The sequence below is a fragment of the Erpetoichthys calabaricus genome, chromosome 17 (assembly GCF_900747795.2).
Source record: "Erpetoichthys calabaricus chromosome 17, fErpCal1.3, whole genome shotgun sequence".
NCBI lineage: Eukaryota > Metazoa > Chordata > Cladistia > Polypteriformes > Polypteridae > Erpetoichthys > Erpetoichthys calabaricus.
In genome coordinates this window covers 2992584-3004856 of record NC_041410.2, presented here as the reverse complement: position 1 = coordinate 3004856, position 12273 = coordinate 2992584, and the positions used below count along the sequence as shown (strand labels likewise).

Here is a 12273-nt window from a genome sequence, read left to right as displayed (position 1 = left end):
TGTTGATTTTAGCATCAAAGAAAGCTAGAAAACAGATTTTGCAATAATTTTGATATTATTGTATGTAGAGAAAAGCCAAGCAAAATGACACCTTTTATTGGCTAACTAAAAAGATTACAATATGCAGGCTTTCGAGGCAACTCAGGCCCCTTCTTCAGGCGAGATGTAATCAAACTACATGATACTATTGTAAGTTTTTCATTAGGATCTTTACTTTATAAATATATTCAATAAATGTGCATAATACTTCTTATGTTTTTGCATCATTAACTTCGCTTATTTTATTTTAAATCCTATTGGGTATCACATTTTCCTTAACCCTAGGTGAAGGGCCTGCCAGAGATCCTGGCCTAGGGGCCTGCGTTAGAATGTGGGGGCCATGGCTTTTGATGGTCTCAGGAACGAAACCGTTCTTAAATCTGCCTGTTCTGGTGTAGTTTAGTCTCTAACACCTCTAACATTCACAAAGGCTGTGCCCGGGATCTCTGCCGATTTTCCCTGCCCGCTTCAGGGGGCTGTAAAGTGGGAGGACAGGTGCCAGTAATCTTTTCAGCAGACCTCACTATTTGTCTTGTTTAGCTGCTGATCCAAACCACCCCGTGACATATGAGCTGAGAACGGACTCGATGACCGATGAAACAGCAGCTCCCGTGGTAGACTGAAGCCCCTCAGCTGTCACAGGAAGTCCATCCGCTGCTGTGCCTTCTTCATTATGGGGTCTACGCTGGTCTTCAGTGTCAAATCCTGGTTGATCACAGAGCCCAGAAACGTGAAGGTTTCCACGACTGACCCCATCATTGTTAAGTATGGAAAGTGGAGGTGATATTTTTTTTTGGTGTGGGAATCCTCCAGCAGTCCACTGCCATCACCGTATAGTTTTGAGTGCGTTTAGCTCCAGATTCTCCTCAGCCCAACAAAGGGTCAGTTTAATCTGATGATTAAATAAGAAAAAGAGGTGAAGGATTAGAACAGCATCAGCTCAAAATACAGTCCGGAGGGGCTGCTCCTTTAATGTCATGTTTGCTGTTAATTGGATACCCCCATTTAATCAAACAGCTCGCTTTCACTTTGAGTCTGTGGACTCGCAATTTAATAACAGGTGACGTTTACTTGTCTTTGTGCTGTGCACGTGCCTTATGAACAGGGGGGTCGTCCTTTGACATATTTTTGTGTTTTTGTTTCATTGCGATTCAATTGATTGCAAACAATATTGAGTGCTTTGTTATTGGTTTTCATTATTCACATAATTAGCCGGGAGTGGTGAATAACAAAGGTGACAACTGGTTCAGCGAGTTCACCTTAATGTACAGCTAAACGACATTTCACCTGCGCTTATCATTATTCATTAGCTTTAAATAGCTGCGCCTAATAAAATTCAAAAGCTGGCGGATTGAGGGTTACTTAACCTCATTAATTTATTTTACTTAATCCACCAGAAAAGTAAAGCATAATCGATATGAAATTTGTAAGAAAGCCGATTTACATCACAAGTACTGTATACGGAATGTGATTTCAATTGGCATGTTTCGTAAACCTGAAGACCAGCTTTCTAGTGATGAACTTGTTTGGAACAAAAGCCGCCGCCGCCGCCGCCGCCGCCGCCTCCTCCTCCTCCTCCTCCTCCTCCTCCTCCTCCTCACCTGGGCACTCCGAACACGACAACACTGCGCGGTCGGTGGACGCCTGGATGTAACAGCTGCGCCTTATTTTAAAAAACACGCCCACTTGCGGTGACGCCTTCTATGACAGCGAGACCCATTTACAGAGGCGCCTACCGTGCCCGCCACGCATCATTTGGATAGCCACACCCATTGAAAACGGCGCCTAATTTGACAACCACGCCTATTTTCAACTGCCTCCTCATACTGGCGTACAACGTCATTGACGGCCGCCGCTCATTTTAGAAATAGCGGCTGCTTTTAGAGCAGCATATAAAGAAGAATAATAATAAAAAAGAAAACTTATCCGCTGTGGCAACCTCTAACGGGAGCATCCGACAGATGTTAGGGTCGTTTAAAAAATGTAACAGTGCACGGATAAGCAAATACGGGCCATTTATATTTTAGGAAATCATGAAAGAAGGGTCTTCCGGTCCCCTTCCAGAGTACAAATACACGCACTTAGGGTTGGTGATGCCTAATTGACACCTGATTTGTTTGTGCGTGCTCACCTTGTGATGTTCGGGTCCAGATTTTAGAGACTCCAGCTGTTCCGCGACCCTGTTCTGGATAAATGGGTGTAGAAAATAGATGGATGGATGATATAAAACGTAGGTGGTTTCCGCTATTTGCCATAATGCCAGTCTGAAAGCAGTGGTAGCGCTGCTGCCTCGAACTATGGAAACCAGGGTCCGAGACCCGCCTGCGTGTCCCCCACCCCCGCGGCTACGTGGGTTTCCTCAGGGATCTCTGGCTTCCCCCACAGTCCAAAGACATTCAAGTTAGGTGTGTTAGAGTTCGCCCTTCACTCAAGGCTAGTCTGGATAGGCTCCAGCTATACCCCCAGGCGACCCTGCAAAAGATTGGAGGGGTTTTAGTAAATGACACGACATGACTTACTCCACCACTGAAAGAGTTAAACAAAACAAGGCGCAGCGGCTCAGGTGTCGCGCAGTCTCGGAGGTGCAGGTGACGCAGCGGGTGGGGCTCGAGAGAAAGTCACTTGACAGCTCGACGTGAGAAAATCTTCTGAGTGAACGAAATCCGATCTGCGGCCATCAAACCGTTCGTCTGTGACAGCTTTCGTTTGGATTGTATTTATGACAAGAGGACGCGTGATCATGAAATATGGAAGGGCGCGTATGATGAATAAAGAAGACAACAAAGGATTTTATACGATGACCTGGACTGGGCACACGCTGGCGTTTCTGGCTCTTCTGGTTATTGTTCTAATGCCAAGTAAGCGAAACTTCCTTTTATTTTCCTTACATTGCGCTTCGTTGTATTCAGTTTTCGGACCTAATGTTAATACTCTTAATACATTTATAGAGTTTTATAGTATAGCTAATCGCTTTCTTTCACGCGTGCAGCCCCCTCCTGCCTACCCGTCCAATGAAGTTAGAACTTCAGCTCCCTGATGTCGGAGAGCCCAGCCCTTGTGCCTCCCGTTCGGCAGCGCGCAAAACCCACGGTGGGCAACCGAATGCGTAAAGTGCGCAAACTCCACGGCCCACCCAAGTCATATGATGACGGGATGACTCCCCTGGGGTCGCTAAGCTCCTAATAAGTACTGAAGCCCCTGCCTCTGGTTACATTTTAACGAAATGTAACCAATCTATGGAAAGGCAACACGTAGGAGCCGCTTACGTGTGTTTAACGAGCTGCAGTGCTTCGTCCTCACGTTCAAAGCTAATCGATCGCATGTGGCGGGCCAACACCTCTTCCGATTTCAACAGACACCCTTAAAAATAAAGGGGCCGGAGCGCACCTTCAGAGCGGTGCCATAAGTAAGGGGTCATCACACCCCCAGTGGCTGCAGCTTCTGCTGGGCTAATTGAGTGAGCTGGTAGTTCCCAGATTCTGTGTTTTGAAAACAATATATAAGAAATTAGAAAACTATGTTTCATAAATAAAATATTTAAATGTGCTAAACAGTTATTCGGGAATAATGTATTTTTAAACAACATTTTCATCTTGATTTTCATTCTGCTTTTCCATCCATCCATCCATTTTCCAACCCGCTGAATCCAAACACAGGGTCACGGGGGTCTGCTGGAGCCAATCCCAGCCAACACAGGGCACAAGGCAGGAAACAATCCTGGGCAGGGTGCCAACCCACCGCAGGACACACACAAACACACCCACACACCAAGCACACACTAGGGCCAATTTAGAATCGCCAATCCACCTAACCTGCATGTCTTTGGACTGTGGGAGGAAACCGGAGCACCCGGAGGAAACCCACGCAGACACGGGGAGAACATGCAAACTCCACGCAGGGAGGACCCGGGAATCGAACACAGGTCCCCAGATCTCCCAACTGCGAGGCAGCAGCGCTACCCACTGCGCCACCGTGCCGCCTCTGCTTTTCCAGGTGTTCTGATTATTTAATGAATCCATTAATTACTAATTAGGGGGTCGGACGCTAAAGTAGTTGCAGCTTTCACGATTCACTGCCAGTGTCTGCTCTGCTCGTTTTTAATTGTCATTATTAAGGTACAATGAAGGGATCAAACTGCACAGAGAAAGGGCAAAATAGAATGAAATTAATAGAAGAGAGTTGAGCATCAGTGGTAGCGCTGCTGCCTCGCAGTTAGGAGACCTGAAGTTCGCTTCCCGGGTCCTCCCTGCGTGGTGGAGTTTGCATGTTCTCCCCGTGTCTGCGTGAGTTTCCTCCCACAGTCCAAAGACATGCACGTTGGGTGTATTGGCGATTCTAAATTGTCCCTAGTGTGTGCCCTGCGGTGGGTTGGCACCCTGCCTGGGGTTTGTTTCCTGCCTTGTGCCCTGTGTTGGCTGGTATTGTCTCCAGCAGACCCCCGTGACCCTGTAGTTAGGATATAGCGGGTTAGAAAATGAATGTATGGATGGAGTTGAGCATTTAAATCTATGACAAAAATAGAAAATTTTCTAAATGTCTTATTAATGTAAAAAGCACACTGCTGTGTTTTTCTTAATGAAGAATAACAGCAAAAAAATCTCAGCTAATTAATTGAGATCAGCTTTACCAGTTGTTGTCCCTGATCTGCTCAAAACGAACACCTGCAGTCACAGTGGCCCCCCAGGACTGAGTTTGAGGACTCCTGCCATTTTTGGTTTCCTAGACACCCATCCACATGAAGGCTCCAGAAAGAAGCCCTCTGTAGCGGGCGCCATGCAGTGACCAACCAAGAAGAGATGGCGACGAGATTTTAAAAGGACCCTCGCTGGGTACAGAAACTGCAGGCATTAAGATGGCAGGGCGGGGTGGTGGGGGATTGACTACTATCAGTATGCCCCCCCCCCCCCCCCCATACACTTTATGGAGGTTGACTTTGTGATTCCACCAGGAACAAATCTGAAGTTGAGTTCAAGTGCTTAGTTCTGCTGGAGTCACTCTAGGGTGGTCCTTCACAGGGTCCCATAGCGGTTTATTCCAGGGATGTCCACCCTTTACTACGTCTCCTAAAAAATGTTTTATTTTTGCACCCCCTACCCCTAAAAGTAACCTCACATTTGAAGTTTTTCTAAAGTTTGTACCACACGTTGAACCACATGCAGTACTGCGGGTGAACAACCACAACATTGACACCATTTATTTCTTGAGCACATTTTCATACAAATTCAGGTGGAGCTCAAAGTGCTTTACAAGATGAAGAAAGACAAATGTATAAAAAATAAAAATAAGATTAGGCAATACTAAATAATAAAGAATAAGGTAATGTCTGATGGTCATGGAGGACAGAAAAAAAAACAAACAAACCAAAAAAAAACTTCAAGATGGGCTGGAGAAAAAAAAAAATCTGCAGGGGTCCCAAAGCCACGAGACCACCCGGCCCCCACTGGGCCTTCTACCTAACATAAATGATGTGAATCAGTCCTCATGGTCTTCAGGGTTCACATAAAAGAAGACGGTGATGATGATGATGACGGTCATGTGGACCTCTGGCCTTTAATTCATCAATGGAGGGACTGCATGGCGCCTTGATCAGGTGGTGGGGGGCGCAGATCAGCACCACAGAAAAACGGAAAAAGAACAGCAGAGAAAGTAGGGATTATGGAGCCGTGATAAAAATAAGTCTGTAATGATATGTCAGTATGCGTGTGTGTCTGTATCTTTATATATATAATACACTGTCATGGCTGTCCGTTTGTCTGTCCAGGATTTTAAATCGTCTGTCACTCGCAGACCGTTTGACTGATTGACCTGAAATTTGGTACACATAAACTACATGACGTCTACCATCTGCTTTCGGGGTGTTGATTGAACCCCAAGGTTATTCCTCTTTTTATTTTATTGTAGAATCAACTCTCGGCCGCGGGCAGCAGGGTGGTACATGCATACGGGTGCAGTTCTCAACCCTACCACCTTCGCTGTCGCTTACCTATACCCCTTTATATCTTAAATCATTCTTGAGGCAGATTGAAGAAGTGAACATTTTTTTAAAATGTACTTAGTAATTGCAACACAAACACTGACTTAATCAGTTTTAACGCGAAAAGATGCCGACGAAAGAAGAGAAAAAGCGGGCTGCTAGGGTGGAGAAGAGAAGAGCTGCTCATCAACCTCTGAGCAAACGAAAGATAAAAGTACAGAGAAAGGGGATGAAAACTAGAAGTCAAGTGGATTCACTGCACGTGCCGTGCGCTGTTACTGGTATGTATGTGTGTGTGTGTGTATTCTCTTTAATAAAACCCCTGTGTGCGTCCAGTGTCCGTGTGTGTCCTGGTGAAGTGCGCATGCGCAGGGTACGGTGCGACGCTTTCAAAGCAGACGCTTCAAAGGCCGCCTGATGCGTCACACGAGACGGAGAGGGAGGGACCTATAAAACATCGCGCGGCAGATCCAATCGGATTTCGGTAAATGAGGTAAGACCTAAAACAGAAAACACGAAAAATCCAATCGGGTACTGAGACGCAGAGACCAGCTTCCCCATTGCTGTGCAAGTGTTCACTCTGAGGATGTCAGATTTGTGATTAAGAAGCTTGGCCCGGTGAAGTGTAAAGTGTCAGTCGTTGAAGGGGTTTTCCTAAATATACGAATTTTCATGATATTACATTATGATCACTTTTAAAAGTAGATTTATTTTTTGCGCATATTACATCAGTTGCTGGGGAGAATCTGCTGATTGCCCACCATTGTGACAGAAAATTAAACGCATATTACGGACAGTAAAGCAAATATTACTGTCAGAGAAAATTACAGGCATTTTAAGGGAAAAATTTAATGAGGTAAAAGGTCCCTTTCCATTTAATATAGACTGTACCTACTAATGTTTATGGACTGCTGTTCTAGCGCCCGTTATTGTAACGGGCTTAATGTCTAGTATATATATATATATATATATATATATATATATATATATATATATATATATATATATAGTGATAAAGGAGCTATACCCGACACGGAGGCACAGGTAAAATAAAACAACTATTTATTTTTTCTTCACCTGTGAATCCCACAGGTAATACAGAGTCCCAGTCACAGTACACTAATACCACAAAAGCACTTTCTCTTCTCCACCGCACCTCCCTGGCAACCTTGTCATCCTCATCCTCATCCTCATCCTCATCCTCATCCTCATCCTCATCCTCGTCCTCATCCTCCCGACTCAGGCTCCCGGAGTGGTGGCTGCTGGCCCCTTTTATAGTTCACCCAGAACTGCTCCAGGTGCTTGATTGCCGTGTTCCTGCTGCACTTCAGGGTGTGGTGACTACGTGGTCCACAGGGGCTCAGGAGTCCCAGCTGCAGCACCCCCTGGCGGTGCCTGCGGGACCCAACTCCAATTCCCGTGGAGCCCTGCGGGAACCTGAGGCACCGCTCCAGCCCAGGGGGGCGGCCATCTAGTGTCCAGGGGGAGGTATTGAACCGTCCAGGGCTGCTCCCCCTGAAGATACAGTGCAGGGGCGTCTCAGCTGGGCATGAACCCCAGCCGCCTGCCACATTATAGTGGGTATAGAAAAGAATCCCCACTTCAAAATATTCCCTTTTTTGGCTTTACAGCCTTTCATGAAAACACACAAACCAAGATTTCTTCCCAGCTTTACTTACTCAATGCAATCTCTAACATCCAAGTGAAAGACATCACAGCTACAGTTCAGAAGAATTTTAAAAAATCAAAAACAACAAATCCTGAGATTAATAAAGGATCACCCCCCACCCAAACTCAATCCGGTGTCAGTGCCCACCATTTCCATTGCGGTTACTGGCTTCCCTCCACCTGTGCTCAGTTGTAATGAGTGTGATTAGTGAAGCTATTCCTGGTCCATTCCTTCCCTTCCTTGGCAGTGCCACTGACAGCACACAACTGACTATGGGGTGGCAAGACACTTTCAAAAGATCTCAGGGATAGAGTTGTTGACAGACAATAAGGCAGGAGATCTCAAAGGCTTTATTAATCCCAAGGAGCCCAGTAAAGTCCATCATAAAGAAGTGTTTGGTACGACTAGGACCCTCCAAACTGGATGGAAGAGCAAGGAGGAAACTGGTAAGAGAGGTCACCGAGAGGCCAATGGCTACTTTGAAGGAGTTACAGGATTTGATGGCACAGAGTGGTCATTAACGGTGTCCATGTGACAACAATTTCACAAGCACTCCACCATTGTGGCTTGTTCAGAAGGGTCGCACTTCTCAAGAAAGGCCACATGAAGGCTCGTTTGAGCTTTCCCAGAATGCACCTTGAAGATTCTGATGCCAAGTGGAAAAAGGTCTAATGGTCAGATGAGATCAAAATCGGACTATTTGGCCACAATACCAAACAGTCCACCAATACAGCTCACCATCCACAACACACCACGGAGGGGGCAGCATCCTGTTGTGGGGGGCCTGGGGCTCTCATTAGGGTAGAAGGAACAATGGATGGGGCAAAATATGGTCAAGTTCTTAAAGGAAAACCTGAAACCCTCTGCCAGAAAGTTGAAGATGGGCAGAATGTTCACCTTTCAACGCGACAACGACCCAAAGCACACAGCAAAATTGACCACACGGTGACTGAATGTCCTGGTGTGGCCAGTCAGAGCCCAGACCTCAATCACACTGAAAATCTGTGGAAAGATCTGAAGATAGCAGACCACCAATGTGACCGAACTTGAACAGTTAAACTGTAAAGAAGAGTGGGCACCCAATCTAGGTGTGCAAATCTGATAGAGAAGACTCAAGGGTTTCATTAAAGCAAAAGGGGGGGTCAACAAAATGACATTGACATTGGGGGGTGATCTTTTATTAATCTCGGTAGGTCTTGTTTTTGATTTTTTTTTATCATTTCTCTGAACTGTAGCTGTGATATCTTTCACTTGGATGTTAGAGGGTGCATTGAGTAAGTAAAGCTGGAAGAAATATTAGTTTGTGTGTTTTAAATTTAAGGTGTAAAGCAAAAAAAATGGAAATATTTCGAAGGGGGGATTCTTTCCTATACCCACTGTATGTATATATATATATATATATATATATATATATATATATATATATATATATATATATATATAAAATGTATGTATGTATGTATGTATGTATGTATGTATGTATGTATGTGTGTGTGTGTATATATATATATATATATATATATATATATATAAAATGTATGTATGTATGTATGTATGTATGTATGTATGTATGTATGTGTGTGTGTATATATATATATATATATATATATATATATATATATATATATATATATATATATATATATATATATAATATACACCTCGGTTCACGAACGTCTCGGTAAACGTACAACTCGGTTTACGACCAAAACGTTCGCCAAACCTTTGCCTCGGTTCACGACCACACACTCGGTATACGAACATGCCAGGTTCCCTTTCGGTTTGTTCATCTTCAGTCTCTCCCTGTGCATTTCCTGTGCAGCGAGCAAGAGAGAGAGAGCGAGAGAGCGCGACACACAAACACGCAGAGGCAGCGCGAGAGACAGAGAGCCGCGCACACACACAGGAGCACGCGCGAGAGTGGCGCGTGCGCACACACATAGGAGCGCTCTAGAGAGACGCACTGTGAGCTGCGAAGCTGATCGCACCCCCAGAGAATACAGACACCCCTGGGAAAACCCCTAAGAAACATGGACAGACCACCTTCACATTCCTCCTTTCCCTTCTGGCCGGCTCTGTCGCGTAATATGCCTCTCGCGCGGTGCTCCGCCTTCTTTAAAAAGCCTGCACGGGCTTCTTTCAGTTTGTTAAATTGGTTGCTTGCTTCTCCTTCTTTCTCTCTCAGACAATCTGTGCTCCTGGCGGAGCTGTCATCTCTGACTTGTCATGGAGCACGTTTAAACTGTTGAAAAGAGACAAATGTTTGTTTGCAGTGCTTTGAATAAAGTTCCCTTTTTTCCACAACCTCCTGTGTCTCTGTGCAAATCTGTGACCCAAGCGTGACAACACACACAGGCGCTCCAGGCTCGCAAAAGAGAGACGCACGCACGCACACACACACAGAGGCTGGGGAGAGAGAGGCGGGCGCGCGCACACACACCGGAGCGCACTAGAGAGACACACACAGGCGCTCCAGGCTCGCGAAAGACAGACGCGCGCGCACACACACACACACACACACACACACACAATGGGGGGGGGACGGGGGGGTTAGGGGGTGGGAGAGAGCGAGCGAGGGACGCATAAGGTAGAGAAGGCTTGTTTTTGTTTTCAGTTCTATTTACAGCGATCGGTTCGTAGCCTGCATTGTTGCAATGTTACTTTTCTTGGTGGTTTATTAAATTACGGATTTTTCAAATGTTTATTTTTTCCCCTGTGCTGGTATTTTAGTATTTTTAGCGAACGGTTCCTAGCACTATAGCGCGGACTATTGCAGTGTTAGTTTTCTTTGTTATTCAATGTTTTTACATTTAGTTTAGTATTACGCTGTGCATTGTATGGTATAATTAACTATATTTGTGCTTAAAAACTAATATATATATATATATATTTACATACAGTTTGTACGGTCTGGAACGGATTAATTGTATTTACAATTGTATTTGTAATTGCATTTTTTCTATGGGAGAAATTGCTTCGGTTTACGACCAGAGTTTTGGAACGAATTATGGTCGTGAACCAAGGTTCCACTGTGTGTATGTATATATATATATATATATATATATATATATATATATATATATATATATATATATATATATATATATATAATATAATATATATATATGTATGTGTATGTACATGTATATATATATATATGTGTGTGTGTGTGTGTGTGTGTGTTATACAGTATCTGCCAAACACTACAATGTGTACATGATGCGTGGGGCTCATCAGCTGTACGCACTTTTGCATCTCCTTACAGGGATTTGCATTTGGCAGCTATGGTGTCACCCATCTGTGAGCTGCTTGTTGCAACTGAGAGGATGTGGCGGATTTTTGCCAACTGGCTGACCAAACCACATGTGTTACTTTGTAGGTAATCACCTAAATAATCAGACTGCGATTCGGAACTAGAAATATATATATGTATTTATGTATCTATACATCTGTGTGTGTGTGTGTGTGTGTGTGTGTATGTAAATATAACAAGTCGACAATTTCCATAAGGAATTTGACAAACGAGAGGAGACCACAGTGTCCGTGAAGCCCATCTCTTTGTTTGATAGCTCAGCTGTCCCCAGTATCTCATCCAGATCCTTCCTGAAGGTTCTCAGGGTTTCTGCTTCAGCTCCATGTTCTCGGTGGTTTTGTTCCAGAGTCCCACAGCTCTGTGTGTAAAGAAGAGCCTCCTGGCTTCAGTTTCCCTCTAATTCCCATTGGTGTCCTCAAGGACGTGATTTCCCCCTTTCAGCTGAGTGAATATTTTTGGATCTCCTTTATAAATGCCTTTAAGGATTCTAAAGACCATGGGGTGCACTTACTTTTTCACACAACTTTATTATCCCTTAAATTTTTGGCAGTGTGCCGATTGTGATGATCGTCATGGCATGACTGTATTTTTAACAATTCGTGGTTGTGTTTCTTTCAGGTCCCTCGGATGGTGTCACTGTTTTTGTGGTCGGCTCTCCTGTGAACGGCCTGGTGGGCGGCAGTGCCACTCTCTCCATCTTATACTTTAGCAACTCACACCCAGCCATCTCGTGGCAGGTGAACAGAATAACCATTGCCTCCTGGGAGGTCGGTTTGAACAGCTCTCTGACAGTAAGTTCGAACTACCAAGGCCGCCTGACCACCTATGACAACGGCTCCATCAGCATCAGTCCCCTGAAGCTCAATGACACAAACATCTACAGTGTCTCTATGACAGCGACGGGGGAGACGTCGGGCACGAACATCGTTTCTCTTCAAGTTTACGGTAAGCAAAGACATTTTCATGGCCGTCTGATATGAAGCCGCTTCTGTGTCGAATCCTTATCCAAATGCACCAAACCTCTTGATGGCGTAATGGAGAACATCAGGCTGTAAACTGGACGTGGTGACTCGCCGGTCAGTGAATGGCTTCCTGCACAGCAGGCACAATGGACTGAAGCTTAGCTGAGTTATCCCTGATGTGTCGGCCAGGTTCCAAATACGCAGCACTGGTCCTCTTTAAAGGGACCTAAAATACAGCCGGTAAATCGTCACATTTGAGGTGCCCTACGTTTGTCACATCAACACGCATTCTAACAGTGGCTCGGTGATGTGAATT

The 12273-nt window shown here is 44.9% G+C and overlaps 1 protein-coding gene across 1 annotated transcript in view; it reads left to right on the top strand.

Annotated features, from left to right (window-relative positions):
* The first annotated feature begins 2577 nt into the window (after positions 1–2577).
* vsig10l (V-set and immunoglobulin domain containing 10 like) overlaps positions 2578–12273 on the top strand; it is a 33667-nt gene continuing 23971 nt past the window's right edge. The window contains exons 1-2 of the mRNA XM_051920515.1: positions 2578–2897; positions 11614–11940. Of these exons, the coding sequence (XP_051776475.1) occupies positions 2759–2897; positions 11614–11940 (466 nt within the window). The 5' untranslated portion in view covers positions 2578–2758. The remainder of the gene's footprint in view (positions 2898–11613; positions 11941–12273) is intronic.